The sequence below is a fragment of the Ceratotherium simum genome, chromosome 1 (assembly GCF_057802395.1).
Source record: "Ceratotherium simum simum isolate JZ-2026a chromosome 1, ASM5780239v1, whole genome shotgun sequence".
In the NCBI taxonomy this organism is placed as follows: Eukaryota; Metazoa; Chordata; class Mammalia; order Perissodactyla; family Rhinocerotidae; genus Ceratotherium; species Ceratotherium simum.
The window spans coordinates 107,300,185-107,327,098 of record NC_141900.1 but is presented as its reverse complement, the minus strand read 5'-3'; the positions used below and the strand labels follow the sequence as shown (position 1 = coordinate 107,327,098).

The 26,914-nt window shown below is 51.5% G+C and overlaps 1 protein-coding gene across 2 annotated transcripts in view; it reads right to left on the bottom strand.

Annotated features, from left to right (window-relative positions):
- The window catches only part of DPP6 (dipeptidyl peptidase like 6), a 746,707-nt gene that overhangs the window by 3,573 nt on the left and 716,220 nt on the right, over positions 1 to 26,914 (bottom strand). For both annotated transcript variants that reach the window (XM_004430585.3, XM_004430586.3), the window contains exons 18-25: positions 25,686 to 25,784; positions 20,962 to 21,031; positions 18,059 to 18,253; positions 8,267 to 8,321; positions 3,655 to 3,766; positions 1,714 to 1,772; positions 781 to 853; positions 606 to 679 (exon numbers count right to left, since the gene is read on the bottom strand). In XM_004430585.3, coding sequence (XP_004430642.1) covers positions 606 to 679; positions 781 to 853; positions 1,714 to 1,772; positions 3,655 to 3,766; positions 8,267 to 8,321; positions 18,059 to 18,253; positions 20,962 to 21,031; positions 25,686 to 25,784 — 737 coding nt within the window. The remainder of the gene's footprint in view (positions 1 to 605; positions 680 to 780; positions 854 to 1,713; positions 1,773 to 3,654; positions 3,767 to 8,266; positions 8,322 to 18,058; positions 18,254 to 20,961; positions 21,032 to 25,685; positions 25,785 to 26,914) is intronic.

The following is a 26,914-nucleotide window of genomic DNA, read 5'->3' as shown; positions in this document are numbered from 1 at the left end:
AAGGAAATGGAAGAAGTTTCCAGAAGCAGCATTGTGCATCACTGCAAGGAGCCTAGACTTGAGCTGTTGAGTCAGTACTGATGTCAACAAGGACGAGGGCGTGAGTTTGGTTCTCAGGAAGGGTAGTTCTCTCTAACTACTGTTCAGCCACAGATGATTCTGGACCATCCTGCCAGTATCTGTAAATGTGTGGTGGTGTCCAGGAGGAGGTTAGTGAGAGGAGCTCAGGACCCACTAACACCACTCTCACCAGCACTGGGACCAGAGCCCCATCTTCACACGCCAAGGACACCAGCACCTCACTGTAGGGTGGTGTGGTGGCTGGCGTGGTCTTGCTCATTGCTCGGAGTGGAGGTGGGAGTGGGTGGTGGTGGTGGAGCTCCAAAGGGGTTTAAACACAGCCCAAGTGCAGAACCGAGCTATCGCTAATTCGTAGAAGTAAGCATGTGCTAATTTGTCTGATCCAACGTGCCCCCACCCATCTCCCATAGCCGTCACACAGGTGTGCTGCGGAGATGGGGTGTACTGAACACGGTCAGCGCCTTCTCCATGAAAGGACTGTCTCTCTCCAAGTGCGAAACAGAGCGCACGGGCATATACCGTACCTGTAAGCTGTAATTAGCCTTTCCCTTAATTAGCTGTGTGATGAGTTCTGCGGTGTGCTGGAAATGGATTTTTTCTGTTAAAAAAAAAAGAGGAAAGTGTTTGTCAAAACCCATAACACCAGCAAGGGTGAACCTTTCAGCAGACACGTGGTGAATGGATGCCCTTAGTCCTCACCATCGGCGGTTGCGTGAATGATCAGAAACTGCTGTTCCTCCAGCGCTGACACTCGGTGGGCCACCTTGGTCATCTGCGCGGGCAGGGGCAAGGGGAGAGAGTTAGCAGGCCATGTGCAGAGCAAGGTCTTCTTACTGGAAACCTGACTGAGAAGGTGGGTGCAGTGTTTTGCAAACAGGAAGTTCCGGGAGAACTGGGACGGTTTATACCTGCCATGAATGCACAGCACATCTCGGCAGTCTCGGCTCTCCCTTACAGTAACTCCTACTAGGAAGGGAAGGGGTGGGAGAGAAGAAGGGAGAAGAGGAAAAAGAGTTCCTCTCGCTGCAGGTAGCCTCCGAGGGCCATCACGTCACCTGGTGCTGCTGGGAGATGATGTTCTGGCCACACAGTTCTGCTGCCCTTGCCAAAGTTTTGACTTTGAAGCCACAGTCCTGCCCTGCAGAACTCTGGCCTCCTCACTGCGCCCAGCTGAAGAAATACTGTGTGACTTCCACACTGACTCAACTGACGGGCTCTGACCTAGTCGGTGGTATCAGAGGGGTTTTCCGTTTCCCCATCAATGGCTTATTCTCCCAAAGTAGAGCCAGCCTTGGGTAGTGGGGAGCCAGCAGTCATCCACACCCAACGTCTATGGACCCTGGCACAGGCACCTCCATCCAAAGCTTTCTCAACTCTCTTCCTCGTCCCTCAAGTTCTAGGATGGGAAATCAGCCTGATCCGAGAGAGGTCACAGTCACCTCAGTTCACATATGGTGGAAGGATGGATCCAAAGCTTTTCTTAGAGTGGGCTTGGTGGTGGAGAGGGAGAGAGGGTGGCCCTGGGAAGGGAGGGTGGGTTAGAGCTGGGCTGGGGGTTGGAGGGTGGGAGAGAGGAATTGGGGGAAGAGATTGGCAGATGTCATCCAATTCCCCAGTTGTGCCCAAACGTACCTCATACGCTCTGTTGTCAAGTCCATGGAGGCCCAAGTACCTCTCGGAAAATGCAGATGCTGGACACAAGCAGAGGGAGGGAGGGTTACCGTGGTCGGTGCAGAGCTCCCTGGACTCTGCAGACGCCCTTGGCACGGGGCTGGAGGCCTGGAAGGTGGGCTCACTTCCACTCGCACGGAAAAGGTTTGTTTTTAAAAAACTGTCTCAACGTCTTGGGCCCTTACACAGGTAATCCGAGAGTACCATAGTGACATTTAAATTATTAGTGTTGGTGGTTGGTTGGGTTTGTAGCAGTACAGCAAAACCTTAATTAAGCAAAACCTAATAAATCTAAATCCTAAATAAACAGGATACCCCTCACTTCGTTTCAACATATAGGAAAAGGGAACAAATACTAGAGAGCAAATTTGCATCAGGATTTACTTATTTTTTAAAAAGTCTAAGCATGTCGTTGTTCTATCCCAAACCCTGGCTCCAGGTCCAGGTTCTGGATGAGGACCCGGGGGCTGCCCTGTCAGGAAAGTCAGGATGGAAAGAGCTCCAAACAGCTTCCACAGGTTTCAGGGAATCTGTAGTTAAGTGGAAGAGACAATGTGGAGGATTTCCCTCTTGGGCACTGTGACAAAGCCAAGTGTGGGGATGGTAGCATTTATGTGCATTCAAATCAGGCAAATTTGAAATAGCATGATTAAAAAAATTAAGAAAGTCTCACTGAGTTTGAAAAATATGAAATATGCTACATGTATTCCCATTGGAAAATTAATTTTAATTGTTAAAATTTTCACTTAGGAGAGTTCTTATATGATTATAAGTTGAAATTTGCATTAGAGCTCTTTGTAAAGATTAGCACATCTGTTTTGAGCCCTTTGGCTGCAGGAACCAGTGGGCTGCTGGACCCCACCGTGGTCCCTGGATCGCTCCATGGGGTCCACTGGTGCTGAGATGGGGCATGTGGGAGGGTGCAGCCAGGGAGGCAGGACTTGTCCTCTGAACCAGAGGGAACACAGGCCTCCAGCACAGCTCCCGCAGACCAGTGACAAGAAGCCATCTGGGTTTCCTGTCCCACTAGTCAGCCTTGCTCTTGTGGGGCAGTGGGGTGAACAGCCCAGCCTCCCTGTGGCCCTTACCTGAGTGTGAGTTCTCAGAACCCACATAAAAGACCGCTCTGCACATTTAAAAAAGAGGTTAGTGTCACAGAGCCATTCACATTCAGAGAAAAGGGGCTGGCTGACCAGAGGGAGGAGAAGGTAGAGAGCCTTGAACCCCCAAAAGTGACAATAGAGCCACGTCTGTGCCCGGGCAGAGGTCTAGTTCCCACGCCTGGGAGGTCTGATCTCCATCTGGTCCCTGCAGCAAGTCATCCTGACACCTCGTCCCCCATCTCTGGCTCCTGTCCATGAGAAAGCCGCTCCCTCCAAGGAATGGTGCTGGCCAGGGAGGAAGATAGGCAGAGCGCAGAGCAGAGCTGAGCCATCAGATCCCCCAGTTCCCACCAAGTCGCTCCCCATCCCTTCTCACTTAAGCCCTGCCCACCAAACACCCCCAGGCCCCAGACACAGACCCAGTGAAGGGCCCCTGCCAGGTTCTGGCAGCCTTGGGGGACTGCAGCACACCTCCTTCCCTTCTGCTCGCAGGGGAGGGTTTTCCAACTCCTGCTACTGTAAGCGGAACCACTAGTTGTTTTAGCCCTGGTCTTGTGTGTTGGGGATGTGACTTACAGATATCAGTGGATTGACCACTTTCATCCAAACAAGTGACTTGAAACCCTCCCCTCTCCTTCCCCAGGTTCTCTCTATGACGTGTCACCGGTTAGCCACACAACCCCGTGGTAGTTTATCATCGACTCTGGGTGCCAGAAGGGAGGGAGGCAGGTGGAATGCAGTGCCGAAGGGGAGGGCAGTGGGGCCATGCTGGGGCCCAGTGCTTTGTCAAAGCCATTACCGTAGAGCTTGAAGTCTGTTATTGGAGAGAGGGCAGAGCCACAGGCGAAAATCTGACCTTGGTTTTCAGTCTTCGCCGGGAGGAGGTAAGTGCTCAGGTACCCACCATAATCCTGGGAGAGGGAGAAGGAAGAGAGAAGTGGGAGTAAATGTCAAGAATTCAGTCATGAAAACAACCTCAGACATAATAGGATCAGTGACTCAAGCAACCATTTTCATGTTGTTTTTTTAATTTTTAACTTAAAAATTTTTTAAGGGGAATAAAAAGATGCAATGCAAATACCTCTCCAACTAATTATGTGATGAGAGTCTTCCCTTCTTTGGGACCTGTTTCAAGGGCTATGAAGACGAAATGTGATAGTGAATTGGAAGTGCCATTGTAGACTATGAAACACTGTGTAAGTGTTATCAAGTAGCTTCCAAATCAGCATTTTTGTACAGCGTTTCTTGCTGCCTTCCTTGTCTACAAGCAAAGCCAATCATTTTATGTGATTTTGAGGGAGGGCCAACGAGGAAGGAGTGTCAAAGGGCGCCCGTACTGATCTGCCATGACGCTCAGCTCAGGGGTCTCCAGGAGACAGACATGCACACGTGTCCTGTACATGGGTAATTTCTTACATGTATTGCCCTTGCCCTGGGATTGACATGAAGACCCCTACTTCAATGTGGGCCTCCCAGAGAGCGTAAACGTTATATCATTATCTGCCACGGCTGCCTTCAAAGCTGCTTGGTTCAGATGTGCTCCAGGCTCCCGAAAGACCCAAAGGGAATGGAACACGGATGGGACGTTTTGATGAGCAAAGGTGGGCAGGGACAGGAGCAAAGGCTCAAGAGAACCAGGGTACGGCCTGGGGACTGTTAGAGGGTGTGTGTTCATGTGTGTGTGTGAGCGTGTGAGCATGTGTGTGTGTGAGCGTGTGAGCATGTGTGTGTGTGAGCATGTGTGAGCATCTGTGTGTGAGCGTGTGAGCATGTGTGTGTGTGAGCGTGTGAGCATGTGTGTGAGCGTGTGAGCATGTGTGTGTGTGAGCGTGTGAGCATCTGTGTGTGAGCGTGTGAGCATGTGTGTGTGAGCGTCTGTGAGCATGTGTGTGTGTGAGCGTGTGAGCATCTGTGTGTGAGCGTGTGAGCACGTGTGTGTGTGAGCGTCTGTGAGCACGTGTGTGTTGGGAGTGGGAGGGCGGAGTGTGGGGAACCGAGGCACCTGATGGAGACTGTGTGAAGCCCAGGCCTTGCCAAACTCACTGCAGAATTAACCGTTTACGACCTATATGTTTGTTACATTATGTTATAATAGTGTTCCTTCAAAACAGGACTATCTTGTCTTAATGACAATAAAAGAGTCTTTTTCGTTTCTGGCTAATAATATTTCTTGTCAATGGGATCTACAAGTCTTCACAAGTCATTCTGCAGTTTGTTTTAAAAAAAGTGCTGTGGGGCTGGCCTGGTGGCACAGCAGTTAAGTTCATGTGTTCTGCTTCGGCAGCCTGGGGTTCACTGGTTTGGATACTGGGAGAGGACCTATTCACTGCTCATTTAGCCATGCTGAGGCGGCGTCCCACATAGAAGAACTAGAAGGACCTACAACTAGGATATACAACTACGTACTGGGGCTTTGGGGAGAAAAAAGAAAAAGAGGAAGATTGGCAACAGATGTTAGCGCAGGGCAAACCTTCCTAAAAAAATAAGTGTTGACTGATGACACCAAATACTGGCAGGGATGTGGAGCAACAGAAACTCCGATTCATTGCTGGTGGGAACACAAAATGGGGCAGCCACTACGGGTAGCAGTTCGGTGATTCCTTACAAAAGTAAACATACTTCTACCATATGATCCAGCAATCATGCTCCTTGGCATTCACCCAATGGAGTTGAAAATTTATATCCACACAAAAACCTGCACATGGATGGTTTGGCAGCTTTATTCATAATTGTCAAAACTTGGAAGCAACCAAGATGTCCTTCAGTCAGTGAATGGACAAATAAACTGTGGTACGTCCATGCAATGGAGTATTACTCAGCACTAAAAAGAAATGAGCTATCAAGACATGAAAAGATTTGGAGGAAACTTAAATGCATATTACTAAGTGAACAAAGTCAATCTGAAAAGGCTACACACTGCATGATTCCAACGCTATGACATTCTGGAATAGGCAAAACCATGGAGACAGAGAAAAGATCAGTGGTTGTCAGGGGTTGGGGGGAGGGAGGGATGAATAGGTATAGAACAGAGGATCTTTAGTGAAAATACTCAGTTTGATACCATAATGATGGATACATGTCATTATACATTTGTCCAAACCCACAGAATGTACAACAGCAAGAGTGACCCTCATGGAAACTATGGACTCTTGGTGATGATGATGTGTCAGTTCATCAGTCGTAACAAATGTAACATCTGGTGGGGGATGTTGATGAGGGAGGCGCTGTCTGTGGGGGGAAAAGGGGAATCTTCTGTACTTTGCTCTCAATTTTGCTGTGAACCTAAAACTGCTCTGAAAAATAGTCTTTACAAAAAAGCGTTGACGGGGCCGGCCCGGTGGCGCAAGCGGTTAAGTGCGCATGCTCCGCTGCGGCGGCCCAGGGTTCGCTGGTTCAGATCCGGGGCGCACACTGGTCCACCGCTTGTTAAGCCATGCTGTGGCGGCGTCCCATATAAAGGAGAGGAGGATGGGCACGGATGTTAGCCCAGGGCCAATCTTCCTCAGCAAAAAAGAGGAGGATTGGCATTGGGTGTTAGCTCAGGGCTGGTCATCCTCACACACACAAAAAATAAAAAAAATAAAAATTAAAAAAAGCATTGAAGACATTTTTCCTAGGGAAGCTTATGGCCTACTAGGGCTTCAACGAGAGCAATGTTCCGCACGGGAGCTCTGCAACCTACAGGCCAGAACCTGCAGAGCGCAGCCCACAGGTGTCCCTCCCCCTGCTCCCCCAGGACGCCTGTGGAGCAGCCGCAGCTCCATGGGGCCTCTGCAGCTCCGGGAGGTCCTGGGCTTCATGATGAAGGGGGCGTGGAGCCCGGGCTGTACCCAGACACATTTAGGTAGACGTAAGAAGGAAACAGAGAGGAGAACCTGCAGAATGTCAATCAGCTAAAAGAATTGATGGCTTATTTCCTCCGAGGGGGAAGGCAATTGTGGAGTCCACAAAACCTCTATCTAGGGCACAGTACTGAAGGGGCAGGGCACCTAGGGAGGCAGAATGGCTGGAGGAAGGTACCTGGCAAAGAGCACTGAGCACACTCCCTTGGGCCGTCTCAGGGACAGGGGCATGTCTGGAGGGTGTACGGGGCCCCCTTTCCACACAGCACACTTGCTGCCCACGCTACTGAATCAACCACTCTTGAGAAAGCCTGTCTGCTACGAGGTGACTCCAACACCTCTGTGTCCAGAGTGAATTGTGAAAGGCCCAGGGGTGGGCTATGTTTGGTGCCCCGCCTTGGGAATGCAGCCAGAGAAGGGAGGCCAAGCTCTCAGAAATGGCATCCCCTGTGTTTGGGGAGGAGCGAAGACTGGACAGAGTTACCCAGGCTGAGGCGCCCTGCCTGCATCTGGCAGTCAGTCTCTTGGGCAGTAACTTTCCCGTGTGAGTGGGGATGGGTGATAAGTGTTGACATCCTAAGTGACACTTATAACCTATCCAACTGACTCTGAGCCCCTCACAGGCAGTGACTGGGCCTCCACCAGTACAGAACGAGCCTCTAGGTCCATGCGTCCAGGCTCTGGTCTGTCCCTGAGCCAAGGAGAGAAGCTACTGGGCCGTCCCCTATAAAGCAGGTGCGGAGGGGGTGTGGGAGGGCTCCAGGATGCTGTTTCTGGGGTCACCCCACAGGGTGGCGCCATACCTCAAATGCTCCCATCCATCACTGGGCTCAGAGGTTCTGGAGGCAATGCTGTACGAAGTATTCCTGTGGTTACCTGCTCAAGCCTCCATCTGCGGGGAGGTCACTGTGAGGCACCACGTGGGGCCCGTGCTGGGAGTCATTCTCCCAGACGGAAGACGGGTCTGTGTCTATCCATCTGTGTTCTCGCCTTCTTGGGATTAAGAGGCCACAGGTCCAGGCCATCTAAGAATGGGGGTGCCTTGTGCCCGGGTGACACTAAGTGGCCCTCCACGGACCTGACCCCCAGCCATGGGCCTCCACGACACCAGGCTACCACCTTCGGATGGGCCACCCCATGGGAGCGTCTCTGGTTTGATAGTTCAGAGCGTGAACCTCCCACTCCCTTCCTTCCGTCCAAGTGAACCTGGTAAGTTAATGTAGCTGCTGCACAGAAGGACACAGAAGTTGAGGTCCCGCCTTCCCTTCTCTCCTGGGGCCACACTGAGCACATGGCAGGCTTACGGAAGGAAAGGAGTTAGGAACCTGAGAGAGCGCTCCCACAGGATCTGGCTTCTTTCTTCCTTTCCTTCCAGATAATGCAGAAGAAACACTGATCCATGAGCTGCTCAGACGAGGGCTCCCTTCGCTGGAGTCACTAAGCATCAATCTCTCGCTCTTAAGAGAATAATTGCTCCCACACCACCAGACCAGAGACATTCCCAGTAAATCAGGATCAGGTCAGCGCTCTGCTACAGGGGGTGTTCAGACAGAAGCCAGCCCGGCTCACCTTCCCAAACACAGCCACACGCGTTTTGTCAACGTACTGCTCTTTCAGCATCGTCCTGCAAGGGCAGAGGAGAGAGAGGAGTCAGCGCACAGCACGGCGGCGTTGTGTATTCCTGTGGCCCAGAGCGGAGCTTTCCAACCATTTCAAGCATAAAAGCCCCTATTTAAATGGAAGGAAATAGTGGAATTCTGATATAATTGCTTATGGCTTCTATTTATTTAGTGCACAGGCAGTACGCCCACATTACACTCAAGGCGCCCTCCCAATAACTCTGTAGAATGTCCAAGCGTGTGAAGCTTGCCGGTTGAGAACCATGAATGCAAAGCAGCCGAGGCTGTTCTGGAGACTTTCAGGCCCGCTGGGGTCCCTGTCCTCCTGTTGCCATCTGCCCCTCGCTTGGACCATGTGACTCCCAACCACCCCAGAGTCTGGGAGGGTCCTTCCGGGTCAGCAGGGAGAAAAGACGCTCTGGTTCTGTGTGGGGTGCCGGGTGCCCACTCCTCATGCAGTGTCCTCTGTCCCCGATTCCTGGGAGGCGGTCCCTGTCTTGGGCCTGTTTGGTGGCAGAATCACCCCTACCTTATGTTTCCCGCCTTGGATGCGCCCAGCTCGATGCCCCAGACCCTTGCCAGTATCTCCCCCGCCCTCCCCAGGGGTTCCTGTTTCCCGACAGAGTGACAGGAATCTTTCTGGTTTCGGACCCTAACTCAGCAGCAGGAGTCCTGCCACCTGCTGGCAGAGGACTGGCTGCTTTCTGCATCTCTACACATTGCCTCTTTCCCGATGCCCACGGCCACCAGAGGCCCCTTCCCTCCCACTGCCCCATCAGTCCTGCTTCCATCTCATCCTTGGTGATTATTTTCTTGTTTCTGTTTACTAGGTGGTGCTGGCTGGCTGGAGCCACCCCATCACCGATAACCGCCCTTCTCAGGCTGAAGGGAGTACAAACTCCGGGTACTGGGCCCCCAGAGCCAACTCTTCCAGGATCCCATGTCCCAGGACATGGCCAGTCCTTCCCGGTTAGACCAGTGCTTTGACTGCTCATGTCAGCAGTAAACGGACACAAGTCCTGGGGGTGGGAGGGCCCAGCTTGGAGCAGCAATTTCCTTGGCTTCTCACGATTATAAAAATTCGGGTGACTTTGCATCTTCATTATGTTATGGTTTATTTCACTATGAGGGTTTCCTCAGATTACTTGTCTAAAATTGATGATCCATGCATGTTTACTTTAGGGCTTGGTTTAGGTTGGATTCCATTTTAGAATATTAGTCGAGAGCAAGGAAAGTGGGAAACCACCTCCTCCATCTCCTCCTGCTCCTCCATCATCAGCCTCGTCACCCATCTATTGAGTATGTGCCATTTGTAAGGCTCTGTGCTAGGTCGTGAGGACAAATGTTGACTAACTTATAGGCTTTGCTTTCAAGAAGCTTCCACTCCCACTGAGTCAGGATATCTTGTGTCCAGTTCCTGCTTAGCTACTAAGGAGCTGTGGGACGTCCAGACATGTCACTTACATGTCCCAGGTCTCAGTTCTGGGGAGAAAAGTAAGAGGCTCCAGAGGTTGAGGGGGGACTAGGCTCAGTGGCAGGTTAAGTGCAGGACTGTATCAAACAAATTGAGCGTAAATCTGCATCCTAAAGGGTACCTCCCTCAGAGGCATTCCCAGATGCAGGCAATCGGATGTGCTGCCCAGGCTGCAGAGACTGCCAATCCCTGGAGAAAATATGCCATGATAGCAAGATTTGTGGGTCTCGCTTGTGAAGAGCTGGATCACCTGACCACCCATGGTGATGCCCATCTGTCAACAGGTCACGCTCTACACACAGAACTGGCACCTGGGTTAAGTGCCTCTCTCTTACAAACGAACAGGACCAAATTTCATCAGACATCTAAGAAATCTTCCACACGAGAGAGCCCAAACTAAAACCCACCAATAAAAAAACAGAAAAATTAAGGAAGCCAGAGGAAACAGAGATAATGCAATAAACAGAAGAAAACTTTGAGAAAACTATCATTAATATATTTAGAAGGACAAACAAAAGTGGACCAATAAAACAAAAATAGTATGCTCTTGCATGAAGAAAGAGGACCAGCAATTTTAAAGTGTCATATCTGAAAATAAACATTCCACAGAAAGGCTGGAAAATAGGAAAGAAAAACTATGTGGAGAATAAATCCAGAAGCACCAAAATCAGCATAATAAAAGTTCCAGAAAGAAAGAACAGAGAAAAGAGAAATTATCAACACATTATACCAAAAACTTTCTAGGACCAAAGGACAATTATTCCCCAGATTGAAAAGGCCCACACCAAGGGCTGAAAGTTCAGAATGCCGCGGATTAAAAAGGTCCTTCTTCTGAGAGGGAGAAAGGAACAGGCCATATACAAAGATCAGCAAGAAGAGTAACGTAGTTTTTCTCATCAACAACAGTGGATGGTGGGAGATTCCAAGGCCTTCTAGATAGGTTACTTTCTACGTAGATTTTATGCCTAGATAAACAGTAATATCAAACATGCAGATAAAACAAAGACATTTTTAGACATTTTCTAGATATATGAAGGAAGAAATAAATAAAAAGGAAGACATCTATCTACTGCTCCTTAGCACGTGACCCAGGGAGTGGGTTGTGCATGTGCAAAGGGTCCAACAGAGCAAAGCCATGAAAGGACACTCAGAGTTGATCCTGGAGACAACCGGCCCAGATGGAGTGGGAAAGAGGGCAATAGTTCAAGAAAAGAAAACCGGAATTGATAGATTACTACGTCTCAGCAGAAAAAAATACTAATAAGAGCATGAGTGGCACGCGGGAACAACTGGGAAATATTATGAGCAGATACATAGAAAGTTACTCAGGTAAAAGACAAGCAACTTCCAGGAAAAATGAAACAATGTAGAGGGAAGCCGGGCATGAGGGGACCACCTGGCTCTGTGGGGAGCACCGTTGCCATGGTAACTCTGCACCTCCCACTCTGATCGCGCCAGACAATACCGGGAGGATGTGACACAGAAGAGCTAAATCCTCACCTGCTACAAGAAGTCACTTGAGAAATCATGAGGAAATGAGAACTGCATTCAGAAATATGGAGGCGAAGGAGCAGGATGGGGGAGGGGAAGGAGATTTGTCTTTGATTTAAGCAGTTGTGGGTTAAACTCTGAAAATTATGTTGACATCCTAACCCCAAAAACCTCAGAGTGTGACCGTATTTGGAACTAGGGTCCACTGCAGATATCATTGGTTAGGATGAGATCACAATGAAGTAGAGCGGGCTCCCAGTCCACTACGGCTGATGTCCTCACAAGAGGAGTGACACAGACACACGGGGAGAGTGTCATGAGAAGACAGAGGGCTGAAGTGATGCGTCTACAAGCCGAGGCACGCCAAAGATTGCCAGCAACCACTGGAAGCTGGAAGAGCCGAGGAAGGATTCCCCCACAGGTTTCCGGAGGAGCATGGCCCTGCCCACACCTCAATTTTGGTGTTCCCGCCCTGGGAAACCAATACAGCACTGTAATACATTTGCTTTTTAAAAACGTTGTGCAGGTATCATAGGATAGCCTGGTAGACTTCAACTCACGTCTGCCAGGCTTGGGATTTAGAAGCACACACACACACACACACACACACCCAGGTCATGGGCTACGGAGCATCGCAGGCATGCTCACACACCTTCAACCAGTGAATAAATTTCTCCAAGTTCCTGAATTTTCTCCTCCTGACCCAAATCCCTGATATACAGAAGTGCGTCTGGGAACATCTGGTGGAATGGTCTGGCATAGCCGGCTCTTTCCACGGCCAGTCAACCCAGTCCCATGAGGATGCTGCCCCACAGCCAGACGTCCAGACCACATTTGCTGGGATCCAGTAGCAGCCTGTGGAGACCACAGAGCGTGGAGTGAGCCCCATGCACTACGAAGGGCATGGGGCCAGGGTCTCGGGCTCCATTCCAATTTGTCAATAGCTCGGATTTTTGTTCTTAGCCCTGCTTCCAAGTCCACAGGCAGCCTCGCGTTTTTGGCAACTCCTTCATCTGAGTACCTGGGGACTTACTTCCCGATGTGATAACCTTCAGTCTGGGTAATGATCCTCATCTGTCAAGTACTCTGGAGTCTTCCAAGCATAGTTGTTTTTCCAATATCAAATATTTTTATTATCTTGTAGCTATGTTTTCACTACTCAACCGAGCCAATCCCGTGCGATGATTTTTTTCCTAGTGAACAGCAGAACCCCAAGATGAAGGAGAGATTAATTTCACGTGTAGGGAGCACTCTTTATTATTGGGGATGGTCAGAGGCACAGCACGGAGCGGAAGCAGAATCCACCCAGGGGTCTTTCTTTATTGAGCACGTCCTGAGTGCAGTTCCATGCCGGGGTCTGCAGAAATCCCAGAGTGAGGACTACGGAGGATGGAGCTCCAGCCCTCAAGAAGTGCAGTCCACCGGGGGAGGGGGGCTAACACCCATGCAGCGGCAGCGACACCGACTACGTGGTGGGATGTGATGTGTGCATGGTCGCGTGGCCCAGACAGTCGCTGCAGAAGGAGCTGAGATACAGCAAGGACTGGAACCAGCGGAAAAGCCTTGAGTTGGTCAGGACGGAGAGAACCGTGCAGATGGGGGTCATGAGACCTCGGAGGTGACAGCCAGGGTCCTGAGTGAGCGTGGGGCGTTTGTGGGACCATGTGGAGACTTCCGGAGGGAGCACAGAGGGGCAAGTTGGCATGTGGGGCACCTCACCTCTCCCTCCAAGAGAACCTACCCTGAGGGCTGCGGCTGGCTGATGGCCTCCAGCAGTCACATCTTCCGACCCACTGTGGAGTCCATGCTGTGCCAAGCTGTCCCTGCCAGTGACTGAGCATGGCAGGGGCCCTAGAGCCGCACCCTGCTGCCTCGCATGGGCTCCCCATCAGTCTGGCGGAGACTCTCAGAGCCTTGCTGCCATCGGAGGCCCTTCCTGCCCAATCTCTCCTTCCATCCCCATCCTTCCAGGGAGTCAGACCCTTGCAGCCTGCTGGCTCTCCCCCTGCTGCGCCCCCACCCTGCGTCCTTCACTAATGCTCCCTCAGTAACCCTTCTGCATGTGCAAGTCCATCTTGCACCCCTCTTGGAGACCCAGGCTGACACAGGCCTACAGACCACACAGCTGCTCTTGGCACCTTCAGAATCTGGGAACTTCACAGCCAGAGGCTGGATTTGGCAAGAAGGGGAGAGCCAACAGGAGAAATGTGGTCAGTAAGTTTGTCCTGCTCTGCGCCATGGGGCAGGCACAGCATCGTGAGGGTCACAGAATTCATCACCCAGCTCCATCTCTCAAGGAAGAAGCCTCACGTCTTTGATTTATTCATTTACCAAATCTTGCTGACTCCGTCTCAGAAATGCCTCTCGAGTGGCTCTCCTCCTTCCACCTCCAGCGGCCTTGGCGCTGGCCTCCCTCCCACTCCAGGACTGCGGACGCCCTGCCTGGCTCCCTGCTCACGGGGGCGCCCGAGGAAGCTGAAGCCCAAGGCATGCCCAGCCCATCAGCTCTGCACCTTCGCCCCTCTTCCGGCTGCACTAGCCGCCTTGACCCTCTCTAGAACAGAGCTGCCCCATTTACGGTAACGGGGTAGTCCTCCCGCCTGCTGGCATTGCTTCTGGCAGTCACGAGGCCACACCCACGAGCACCCAGCCTGTGCTGGCACCTGTCAGGGTTCCTTCATCTCCCCACCCTCTTCCTTCTCCATCCACATGGGGGTGGCTGCCTTTCCACTTCCCCTGTACTCACTCTCCACGTGACACCACGTGCTCTGTGCCTTGGGAAGATGGATGAGTGGGATGAACAGGGCCAAGGGCTCCCGTGCCCTCTGGCTTCTGGTGGGTTTGGCCAATGGGGGGTGCCAGCAGGAGTCCAGTGGGAAGGAGGAGTGGTCAGGGCACTGGTCCCCAGCTCCCTCCCTGCACAGCTCCTGTCAGGTGCTCTCTCCCCATGATGGGCTTCCTCTTAGGGTCCTGCTGTCGCCAGCCCCAGAATACTCCAGCATCCCCTGGAGCTCCCTAACCTTGCCCATACCTTTGTAAACATGCACTTTATTCATCTCTCCTCATACTACTCACTTTGAATGTTTCCTGCCAGGACTCTGACCCATAAAACTTGCTACATTGCTACCAGAATTATAGCCTTGAAAAATAAAAGTTGACCTTGCCATATCCTTGCTAAAAAAAACCTCTTGTGGACCTCCGCCACTTATAGAGCAAGCAGCAACTCCTTAAGATGATGTGGGATGTGTCTCACAATCTAGCCTTGTCCTACCTCTCCATGCATCATCTAGCCCCCCATGGCCCACCCTACCTCTCCATCCATCATCTATCCCTCCATGGTCCGCCCTACTTCTCCATCCATCATCTATCCCTCCATGGTCCGCCCTACCTCTCCATCCATCATCTAACCCCCCACGGCCCACTCTACTTCTCCATCCATCATCTATCCCTCTAAGGTCCACCCTACCTCTCCATCCATCATCTAGCCCTCCATGGTCCACCCTACCTTTCCACGCATCTCCTACCCTCTCCATGGTCCACCCCACCTCTCCAAACATCTCCTGCCCACTCCGTGGCCCACCCACACTGTGGTGCTCCGTGTGCCCTGCGCGGGCCTGTGTCTTTGCATTACCTTAAGGCTTTGCTCACAATATTTTCTCTGCTTGGAATGTGCATCTCCTATTTTCTGCCTGGCAAATCCCTATTAATCCTTTGAGGTCTTGGCCCAAGGCCACCTCCTCCCAGAAGCCTTTCCAGGCAGGGCTGTTCGCTTCTGTAGCCTGTGCTCTGAGTGCCAGTGTGGCTTCACCTGTGCCCAAACTGTCCGCTCTTCCCTTACGCAGCGAGGGGACTTTGCTCATGTCAGCTGTGATAGGAAGTGAGACACGGTGGGCTCCAGGACAAAAGCATGAAGTGTAGGAAGACGGGAGAACTGTGAAGGCGCAGGCGAGCTTTGAGGAGTTAGCGTGATGGCCGACTCCGTGGTTTCTTACACTGATAAAACTGGGCTATTTCTTTCTGACTACTGAATATACAGACCCAGATCCCACCTAAATAAAGCTTAGTAGAGTTCTCGATGGCTTGAAACATTTGGGTCCCAGCTTCCTAAGAAAGCCTGCCTGTTTTATGAGGGCTGTAAGGTTTGGATGGTTTATGTCTCTTGTAAGCCTCAGTGGCCTAACAGTTGACACTATTTACTGTTTTTCTGGAACAGCTTCTGCCTTGTTTTTGAACAGATGGCCAGATCAACTCCTTATTTTTAGAAAACACTGTGAGTGTGAAACAGCCTTTTGCCCTCCTGTCCCTGTGCTTGGAGGGGGGCAGCTAGACGCAGCCAAGAGCCTGCAGGGGAGCGGGCTGCGGGCGTGCCTGAAGGACGCTGTGTCCTTCGCCTGGGGCCTCGGTGGGCCGGCCGGAGAGGCCTCTGAGCTTCCCTGGGAGGAGTCAGACCAGGGTGGGCGAGGACAGGAGAGAGCAGCAGGCAAGTGCAAACGGATCAGAGGAGAGACATGGAGGGAGGCAGGCGTTGCAGTCATCTCTGCAGGACAAGCCCCCCACGGTTGCTGACGTAAGGTCACTCCCTCTTCCGAGCCCAGCCTGGGTCCCTTTAGTTTTCCTGAGAAGTCTTCTGTAGTGGACACTGCTGGTTGCTGACCCACACCCACCCGCTCCTCCTCCTTCCCAGGAGAGCCCCAGTGTGTTGTTATCTACCCTTCCTTCCTCTGCCTGGAGGAGGCGGACACCACCCCTAGGCCAGGGTAGGCTACGGTGGACCCACTAGGTCTCAGGGTGAGCACTTCTCTTGCCAGTGATGGGTTCTGGGTTCTGCAGTGGGCAGGGAGATGTAAGGAGAAGTTTGCTGGGTGCTTCTGGGGAGGCTCCTCCCTTCCTTTCTGGAAGTTTCTGAAAGTGGCTCCTGCCCCAGCCTGCCAGAGGTGAATGAAGAAGCATGGAGCGAAGTACTCGTGGCAGCCGCCCTTGAGCATGAGGAGAACTGTCTCAGGATGAGGCCATTGCGGTTGGCTGAGGAGAGTGATGGAGAGAGCCTGGGTCCTTGGTGGCATTGCGGGGTCTCTGGATCAATCAACCCTGAGGCCTGCCATCCGTCTGGATTTCCAAAGCCAATAGAGTTCCTTATTTTTAAAGCACATTTGACATTGTGTGCGTGTGTTGTTAACTTCCAGCCAAGAGCATCCTAACAGATACACCTTCCCAGACTGTTGGTCTTCAGAGATTCCTCCCCTGTATTTTCTGTCTGTTATACATACAGGGCTCTGGACATACTGCTTGTCTCTCTTCAACCAGCTCGCAGCTCCCTTGAGGAGAGGGGCCATTCATTCCCTCACTCATTGTTTCATCCACTTAAAAATTATTTACTGAGGGGCTGGCCTGGTGGCATAGCGGTTAAGTGCATGCGCTCCGCTTTGGCGGCCTGAAGGTTCGCAGGTTCAGATCCTGGGCGTGCACTGATGCATTGCTTGTCAGGCCATGCTGTGGCGGCATCCCATATAAAGTAGAGGAAGATGGGCACAGATGTTAGCCCAGGGCCAATCTTCCTCAGCAAAAAGAGGAGGATTGGCATCGGATGTTAGCTCAGGGCTGATCTTCCTCCCACACAAAAAACAGTTATTTACTGAGAGCACACCATGTGCCACTCATCTTTTTAAAAACAAGAGAGAAAACGTTTTGAAAAGTCAGTAGAGTGAAATCTTGTAAACCTGTGAAGCACACAGGCATGATAATAGGTGAGATGAGACGCCAAGCCTGCTGACAGTTCTTCAGTCAACAAGTGGTTATGAATCTGGGTGCTGCATTCTACCTTCTCCAGATGCCCGGGGGCCAGCGTCACACTCCCTTATTCATGATGAAGATGACAGTCATCACCATTTGAGTCCCTGTGTGTTTCCCGGCCCTTCTCATTCCACGTCCGGGAGTCTGGAGACTCGGTTGAGTTGTTCCTGCAGCACCTCTCAGTGGTGAAATCACGTTTAGCGCTGCCGTCCACACGCCGTAAGACTGTGCAACTATATTTCTACACAGTGTGCCTGAGGCCAGCTGTGGTCTGGCACGAGTTCTTGATGTCTTTTTTTCCAGGGCAACAATAAAACTCAATAAATAGTTTTGAGTGTCTGTCCCTTGGTGCTCAGCCTCTTTTTGTAACATTCTGTTCTGTAATACTCTGTTGGTCTCTGTAACACTCTATTCTCTGTCTACACTCTGTAATACTCCAACCTTCTATTGGTCTTGCTACTCAGTGACAGGGATGTGAAGGAATGATGAGACAAAAATGTGCCACTCTTCAGGGCTGAGCAGAGTTTTCTGACCAACCCTGACCACCCGGCTGTGCACAGGGGTCCTCTTCTCCATCCCCACTCATGTTCTCTTTCTCTTTCTGTCCTTCCTTCCCTCCCTCCTCTCTCTCCCCCTTGTGATGAATGGCAAAGACGTGTGTGGACGCTGGCCAGCGTCTGTGATCACGGGGAGGCCACGAAGACCCACCTCACGGTCTCTGCACCTTGTTTTAATCAACTATACAGGCAAGCTACCTAGCTATGGGAAAACTAGTATAAAAGTTGTCGAGAGAACATTACTAGTAGTTTCCCTGAAATTCACTTTGGATTTGCAGGCAGAGGTTTGTAAGTATGAGCAAATCGCATGCAAAATGTGTGCAGTGACAAGAAACATACACCTGGAGAGGACCGCGGTGCAGCCCAGTTAGGAAATGTGACCTCCCCTGCCTTTCCCGTGTCGGTGGTGCCCACTGGGAGGGGTCCTCACCGCACAGCCTCCATCTGGTCCTTCTCCTCCAGGGAGCCCAGCCTTCTCCTCACTTCGTGCAGGAGCTTGGTTCCTTGGAAGCCGCTGCCTCGGCCGTCACACTTCACCACCACGGCTCCGTGGCTGCTCACCATCACCGTTTCCCAGGTCACCTCAAACTTCTCAGCCACGCTCTGGCTCCCCGGGGTGCCATCCCTGGAAAAGACAGTCCACGGCCTCGGCATGCTGCGTGGGGCAGCGGGTAGTCTAACAGATACCGGGTCCTGAGGATTCTCTCCTAAAGGACTCTACCCACCCCAGGGGGGTGCCCGTGACCCCTGCCTGCCATGTCCTGCCTCCATCCCCCAGGTTCTGCTGCCCAGGGTGGGTAAGCTGGCATTATCCACACACCTGAAGGGGAATGAGGGAAGGGGTGCTCAGAGGGCCATCCCGAAGCACAAGGGCACCAGCAAAGAGAGTCACCGAAGGGCAATTACTTGGTGAGAGAAACTCAAAAAGTTGTCCCAGCTTCTCCTTTTGCCTTGCCTTCCCAACACCGTGTGACCCTTTCCTGGGCTCTAGACCTCTCAGGCTGCCCCCCTCGGCCTATCAAGTGAGTGACAAGAGCGTGTCTGCTCCTTTTAGCAGAACTCCTGGTTTGAAGAAATGATCTCTCTTTTTGGTTAAATCAGAAGAAACAGCACATGGGCTGATCTGGGTGGCCTTTCTCGTTTACTTATCCTCAGAAGATGAAGCAGCCTGTTCCCTCAGAGGCAGGGGATCAGCCAGGCTCTTAGTTGGGCAGTCATATTGTGCCCGTGTCTTCCCTGCTCCTCACTCAGGGTCATCACTCTGCCAGCTAAAACCATCCAAGGCGGTGTATTTACACCACGGAAATGGGCCAATGCTACTAAAAGGGCCCCTTTAAACGGAGGCTCAGTTGCTAAGAGCGCTAGCACACTCACAGGCATGAGGGAGGCTTCTAAATTATTTTTCCTTTTGATGGGGACGGGATGAGCAGGAGGGAAGGCCAGAGCCGGGTCCAGCCTCTCTCTCAGTAACAGCAACAGATGGCAATGCCCATTCTGAGAGCCGGCCAACTGAAGACGCACTGGCTGGTCCTTCCTCCAAGGAGGTGACAGCTACCACCACCCTCGCCATCTTGACTTTCTGCCCAAGGCTGAGGGTGTGCAGGTGAGGGGTGTGTGTGTGTGTGTGTGAGTGTGTGTGTGACTCAGGAATACTGCATTTGCAGGGTAGAGGAGAAGGACCACTGTGACGGTATGATACTGATATATGGGAAGTGTGTGTTTTGTTTTCTTTCGAATTTTTTGTTTTAAACAGGCACTGCTCAATAAAGTTTCTTTGGTGTCTTGAGGTCCCCAAACTGCACTGCTGTCACATTTGAAGTCATAGCACAAAGCCCTACAAGCTACTAAGGCGGCTACACGGCAGCCCGTTGTGCACGTGGTCAGTTTGGGCAGGTCCTGCCTGAAGTCACGGAATCGGGTTGCCTTGACCGGGCTCTGCCTCCTGTGCTTCTGAAAGGAAAGCAAGCTGTGTTATCAACGGGACAGGCTTTTGGGATTTCCCTTAAGATTACTGAAGAAACCAGCGTTTAGGACAGAAAGCTGTCATTAGCATCTTTGAGAAAGTGACGAAAATCTGGTTTAATCAGGGAGAAAGGGGGCAGTATGGGAGAAGTGTGTGTGAGTATGTGTGGGTGTGGTGTGTGTGAGTGTGTGTGTGTGAGTGTGTGAGGGTGTGTGTCAGTGTGGGTGTGGTTGTTGGCAAAGTGCTAACCCTGTCCAGATAGTGGGGTTAACTGCAACATGGAATCAGATGTTGGAATCTAAGCCGCGGGGCGTCCTTATGATGGAGCCTTTCTGTGACTGAGGGACTGAGCCCCCAGGACGGGGCTGGACATGATGAGCAGGGTTAATCCAGTTATTTGACATTGACTCAGGTGGGTTATCTCACCACCACCCCTAAAACAGCCCCAGTGCAGGCCTCTGCCCTATCCTGACCCCCGTCAAGTAAACGTGGGGGTGGCTCCCCCAGAGGCCAGGAGAGCTCAGTATTTTTCTCATGCTCCGTGGGCCTTGAAAGGACAGACAGGGAGGTGGAGAGTACGTGTTAATTCACCTGGGCGGTGCCTGCCTTTGAGAGTGCTTCCGGGCACAGTGCACGGTCTGAGCGCAGGTTAACCTTCATGTACCCCTCAGTGCAGGTGGTTGGCATCTGAAGTACCCTCGTGAGAGCACGCTCACACACGCGGGGTGGGATCCCTAATCAGGATGTGACACCTTCAGAGGTGTGGAGAGAGCGCTTAAGGGGTTGTTCTCGAGATCTAAACCAGAGGGCTGGTTAATTAACACAAGGAGTCTCTGAAATCATTCTTTGCTGCCAGCGAGTAGTGTTCAAGGCAGTTTCGAAGCTGGCAATGCTGCTTAGCTCGGGCACCCTGGCACAAGGAGGGGCAGCCAGCTGGCCCAGCAGGGCAGGCGCCCAGGCCATGCTGCCTCTGTTTCCTGGGGGCTCCGGGCCCCAGGTGAGCCTCGGAGTGCCCGTTGTGCACGCTCACCTGACTTCCCCAATCAGCCTCCACGCCTGTTTCCGAGCCGTTTACCAGCCACTGGGGCACGATCCCTGGACTCTGACTGAAGACCTGCTTCACTGGAACAAATCACCCCAAAGTGACGAGGGGATGCACAGCCCCCGCTTTCCTTTAATGTCTGGGAGTCTCCAATAGTTATCAAAAGAACCTGACATTTGCTGACAGACTAAATTGTCTTAAGAATTTAGTTTGAAACAACATCGCTTCACCTGCTTGTCATTTTCTCAAGAGTTCAACATTCCTTTTTCATGGTGTTATTGAATCCCCAAGTGAGCACCCCGAGAAAGAAAGAGGCGACCGTACTTACACCACCAGGAGCAAGGGGTAGTGGGCAGTGTCGGTGAAGGTGGCGGGCTTGAGGATCTGAATGGGCAAGTCTAGGCAGAAAACGAACACAGAGCAGCATGTTAGGGGGCGACAGCGACCAGGAAGGAAGGGGCGAGGATGAGCGCTGGCCTCGATGTGTCTGACCCAGAGGGCGTGGGGGGAAGGGCACTCTGGAGGGGGCACAGGCAGGTCTGCACAGATGGTGACTCTGGCTTGCTGAGTGACCTTGGGCAGCTTACTCAACATTTTTGAGACTTAGTTTCTCCATCTGAAGCTTAGATTCAATCTTGCAGAGTATGTTGCAAAACAGACAAGACTGGATCACCAGGAGTGCATGCTAACAGCAGAATTCCAGGCGGGGAGAAATGGACCCCGAGGGCAGCTTGTCTCTCTGCCAGGTGGCACCGCTGCAACATACATTAAGTGGGGATGGATACTGGGGAGCTGTGGGGACAGGGTGAGGAAGAGACGGGGGGGGCGGGGGGGGCCAGGGCAGCAGCCCAGAGGGAGAGGCTGAGAGCCCCAGGGACCCTCCGTGCAAAGCGGGGGGCTACGCCCGCCTCAGTGTCTGCAGGCTGGCGTTAGGCAGGTCTGACTGCCTGCAGAGCCACACTCAAGGACAGCGGGGGCGCTGGTGCAGCCCTCGGTCCTGCAGCACCAAGCTCGTTTGGATCTGGTCCTTGGCAGCATTGGATCCAGTCAGGGAGGGAGGGGGCAGTTTCCCTCACCGGTTTCTTCTGTCCTCCCTAAAACAAACCTTCCTGCCCAAGTTAGAAGTGGTTTATTGATGTTAACTATGACCAGATTAGCAATTAAATTGGAATAAGTGGCTTTTTCAGGACAATTACTATAGATACACCCCAGGCTGGGGGGCTGGCTTAGCAGCCTGTTCTGACCAGGGTCTCATTACTGATTCTGGCTGAATGTTAATGGCTTGCAAATTGGATCAATGGCCCAGGGACCTGCAGAAAGGCAGGCGTTGGACTTTATCGTTGAAATATCCATAAAACATGGTCTGGGCTGCTCTCTGCCACTGATAAGCCCACGGGCAGACCTTGGCCATGACTGGCTGAATACATTTCCAGAGAGCCCTTAGGAAAGCCTTAGCCTTTCTCTAAGGAAAACCTTAGCCTCTGGTAGCATTAAATGAAAAAACAAAACATAACAAAACAAAAACAGGTGGGTGTGGTGACACCTTCCAGGTCTTCTGCCACCGCACAGGGGTGGCGTTCAGACACTGGTCCCTGCACACAGCTGCGCCTGCACCTTCATTTACCTGTCAAGTAAAACCTCATCCCGGAAAGAAATCTCACGTGCAAGGCAGGGAAGCGGATTCTTTGTTTCTAAAGGTCTTTTTCTGCATTTTTGAGGAGAGGAGGCATTCACCCATTAGTCTCTAAGACTTGGGAAACACTGCTGTGATAGCAGTGTACAGAGTGGATGGGAGAGGAGGGCACAGCTTAGGAGATGAGAAGGACTCTTGTAAAGGACTACCATCTGGCCTCAAAGCAAGAGATGTGAGAAAACTGTGAGGGAGGGTTCTGGAAAATTTACTGACTGGGGAATGGGGGAACTTGAAGTCTGGCCACGGAGCTCCACCTGGCTGGCTTCATGGCATGTGACCTGTGCAGGCACGCAGGGCCCTGTGCAAGGGCCCTCTGCTGGGCTTAATGCTCTGCTGTTGTAACAAACTGTGAATGAAGCACCCCACGCTCTCATTTTGCACGAGTCCCTGCAAACTATGGTGACTATCCTGAGGTCTGTAGACAGACACAAAGATACAGGGGGACTGGAACAAACATGTGGAAGTTGCTTGCTTGTTTATTCACCCACCATCCATCCATTCATCCATCATCCATCCATCCATCCATCCATCCATCCATCCATCCATCATCCATCCATCCATCCCCCATCCATCCAGCATCAATCTAAAGTAATCTTGCTTTCTTGCCTTTTTTTTCTTCCTTATAAAAGGACAGCACAAAAAGAAATATCCAGTTATATTGAGGGTTCTCATTAATTTGAATCTGCTCTGAGTAACTGGACTTCAGGTTCTGTATGGAAGATTGAACCAGTCAAGGATGCCATCCATGTGGGCAGCCCAGATTTTCCTTTGACCTATTTCCTTGGAATATAAAGTTTTACCAATTGGGCTTTCTATACCAGAATACCACTGGATTCTCCAGAGTAACTCTCTATGTAGAAAATACCTCAACAGGGAAAGGCGTGTGGGACTTAAGACGAACAACCTGTTACTCAGTTGAATCCATCAAGAGCTGCCATCGTCCTCAATGCACACACCTCACGTCAGTACAGGTTTCCGCTTCCTGCCTGCTACCTGTGGATTTCAGGCCAGTCTGACTGGGGGTCGCTTGTCTTTGTCCTTGGGGACACCATATACAAGCTCCTATGGTACAGGTTCGCTGTATCTTCTTGCTAGTGTCTCATCCTTTTCTCTCATCATTCTCTATTAGAGTTGGGATTCCTACGGTTCTTGTGTGTCCTCATATTCTGCCTGGACTTGTGGCCTTTCTGCCACCTCATCAGGATTCCCCTGAGCCTTGATGGCTGGCATCTGTGGATGTCCCAGTTTCTCTGTGTCTCCTTCTTTTCGCTTTATAGCTTCTCTCCCACTCACGAATGGACGTGCCTGTTGACTCCACCTACGGAGTTTTAGGTTTCCTGGACACCCAGAGCTACCCGTGGTCCCAAGGCTGAGTGCATCTAATGGAAATCCAAGAGAAACTCAAACTCCAGAGAGATGGAATGGCCCTTGAACCTGTGGGAAGTGACATCTCCACTGGGCATAACCACATTTCTTGGCCAAGGCAAATCGTCACAGCCTCTATTTATGGTTTTCCTAAGTTTATTTCTTCTCCCACCTTTAGACCCTTCCTTATTCATTTGCTTTATCATCCCCTTCATCAGAGTTCTCACATTTGGGGTGTTTTAAAAGTGGAGGGCGGATTTGAAGCACATCATATTTCCCGACTTTTCTGACTTTGAGGTGAATATGTATCCCTTCATGTATCTCTAGCAATGTTTAGAAAAGTTCCAATACAGTGTGACCCTGTACGGCCCAATGATAGGACCAGGACATTTTGGGGGAGCGGCCTCTGGTTGGACTGAAGGCGATGGAGAGTGAGGGGTCCCTCTGTCTCGGCTGATACCCTGGGACTCTCCTGCAGGCTGTAATACCCGGTCAGCATCCTGACTCACCCACAATGAATGACGCTGATTCTTGCCTAAGAGCTGGCTCACGTCGCTCCCTCCTCTGGACTGCACCCTCTCCTCTTCTTTGCCAACCTAAAGCCGACCCCAGGGACCCCCATTCAAGTCCCACCTTCCTTGGAAACTTCAAGTGACCCTGTCCTTTCTTACTCTCTCCTCTGAACTCCTGGGCCATCTGCTTTCTGCCAAAGGACACCGCTTTACCACAAACACTGTGGGCTGGGCTGATTTCGTTTCATGGGCAGGAGCCTTGGTTCCTGCACCTAGGAGCTCGCAGTCTTAGGGGGCTGTGTCTTCTCTAACAAGAGGTGCTCAGTAATATTCCAGGCCCACTGAACCAGGCGACAAGCCACTGTCCCATCAAAGGGAAAGGGTAGACAAAGCTTTCAGAGATGGTCTAGGGCACAAACACAGGCCCCAGGGCCCTTCAGCTCAGGCATTACTAATCACTTTCAGCCTCTTTCCCACTGACCCCTGGCGACCTTCGACTCCTCTTTAACAAACGGGCTCCAGCAGTTGCTCTCACTCAGTCAGAGTTGGCCCGGGACCAGAAACCGATTTACCAGCCTCCAAGACTGATGGGTAGATGGCATCTGAATGAATAACCCGAAGATAACGTGGAGGTTTGAATCTAAGTTAGATTTAAGAGGGTGTTATCCTCAAAAGCAGGACAGTCTGGAGAGGGACAGAGTTCTGGGGGAAAGACGGTGAAGTTTGTTTTGGGCATTTTGCATTTGAGGTTTCCACGGGTAAACATCTAGCGGGCAGTAAGGGCTCTGGGACAGGCTGGGTGGACTGGGAGCCATAGGCTGAAAGGTGAGCGTTAAGAACTCTGCTTCCTTCCTGGAGATGTGAGTCCATTTCCAGCCAACGGTCTGGGTTTTTTAGTGCCTGGCAGTGCCTAGCACACAGTAAGTGCTCATAAAAGCTTATTGAACGACTGAATGGACAGCTCCAGAGAGAGAGGGGCACAGAGAAAGGCAGGGTGCTGGACGTTCCTCAGGCTGTGACAACTCACAAATCCCTCAAGCATTTCTCCGGTTGCAAGGATGCCCTCACCAGCCCACGATCAACATTTAGAGGGAAGATGAGGAAGTAGTAGAAATATCCAATGCATAGAAGAGGAACTTCCAGAAGGAGGACGTTTTCCCTGGACGGTGTCATGACACGCTCCCCCAAGAGGAGAGAACTTCCGTCTGGGACCGTATTTAAGTCGTCAGCCTCTTGAGGAGAGAAACCATTTGCCTCACATTTTTGTCAGTCACCAGAGTGAGACTCTTGGTTCCGAGCACAGTGAGCTCTGCGCAGGACCCACAGCCCCGGCTCTGCCCCGGCTGGAATGCATGTCTAGCTGCGAGCCCAGGAGACCTGGCGCTGGGGACGCCTTCCCTGCTCGGCGACCGGCCGCTGACGGTGGCCTGTTGCAGAGCTCGTGCTCATTTTTCTTTCGAGAGGGGAAGATACAGCACTTACTATAATCGTCAATCTCGATTTTCCTGTACTCCACTTTAGGCATCTGTCGGTCGTTCACGGCCTTCTGTACGTGTTCGTTTGCTTCTAGGTCAAAAATTTCTGAAAGAGAGGAAAAAATATCACACTCAGATTCGGCAACCATTTATTGAAGCCATGGGTTTTCAAGTGTCCACCACTAACTCCTACCCCGGTCCCGGAGGTGAGTATTATTTCTGTTGCACGGACCAGGAAGCCGAGACGTTACCTAACTTGCTCGTGTTACACGACGGGGTGGAAGCAGGAACTTGGGGGGATGGAAGATTCTTCCCCCTGTATTAGGCGACTCCCTGCCCCATGGATTTCCCTCTCCACGGCATTTCTTACTACACATATAGGTTTGGGTATGTTTCATCTCAAGACTGCAGATTTGGGGAAACCAACATCATATGGTTGGACATCATCTGTTAGGACAAATGGTTTTCCAAATACAGTGGCCACAATAACCAAGCAAGGAAAGGAGAGTGAAAGCTGGAGTGTGATCTTTATTAAAATGTCACAGGAAAAATGGATTCCGATTTCTTACCTTACTCCTAATGTTGTCTAGCTTTGGAGACCTTAATCTGGATGATCAGATTAGCTGACAGTGAAGCCACAGGAGCAGCAGTTTGCAATGCGGTAGGACCAGCCCTTGTCCCTCAAACTAGAGAGAGGCAGGTCAACTCTGCGCCCACGCCTTACATGCGCGGCGTCTTCATTTCTCAGGTTGTAACGACACACAGATGTCCTCACTGTGCATTTCTCCAGTTGCAAGGACGCCCCCTCATCAGCCCACATCGTTACTCTCCTACTGAAACGGCCTTTCCATCTCACCTCACCATCCGACATGTAACAAAACCCATTCAGCTCCTTTTCTCCTTTCTCACCTTGAGCCTACATATGGGGACAACTTGTGGTTCACTATGAAAGGACATTTTATCTTCAAGGAACTCTACCTTTCGCTTGTGACATCACTGTGAAACATTCGTGAATATTGTAAAAAGGAAACTTCTGTCATGTGCAGTTACAACGAACGGGGAGCCGTCCTCCCACAATGACTCCCTGTAAGAACAACAGGCCCTCCACAGGACTCCACAAAGGCACGTGAGGGTTAAACCACGGCTCATAACAAGGAGTCTCCAGCACGTGGCTGTCAACATCGCTCCAGGATCCAGGGGTGGTTTCTGAGCAGGACCGGCAACCTTCCTTAGGAG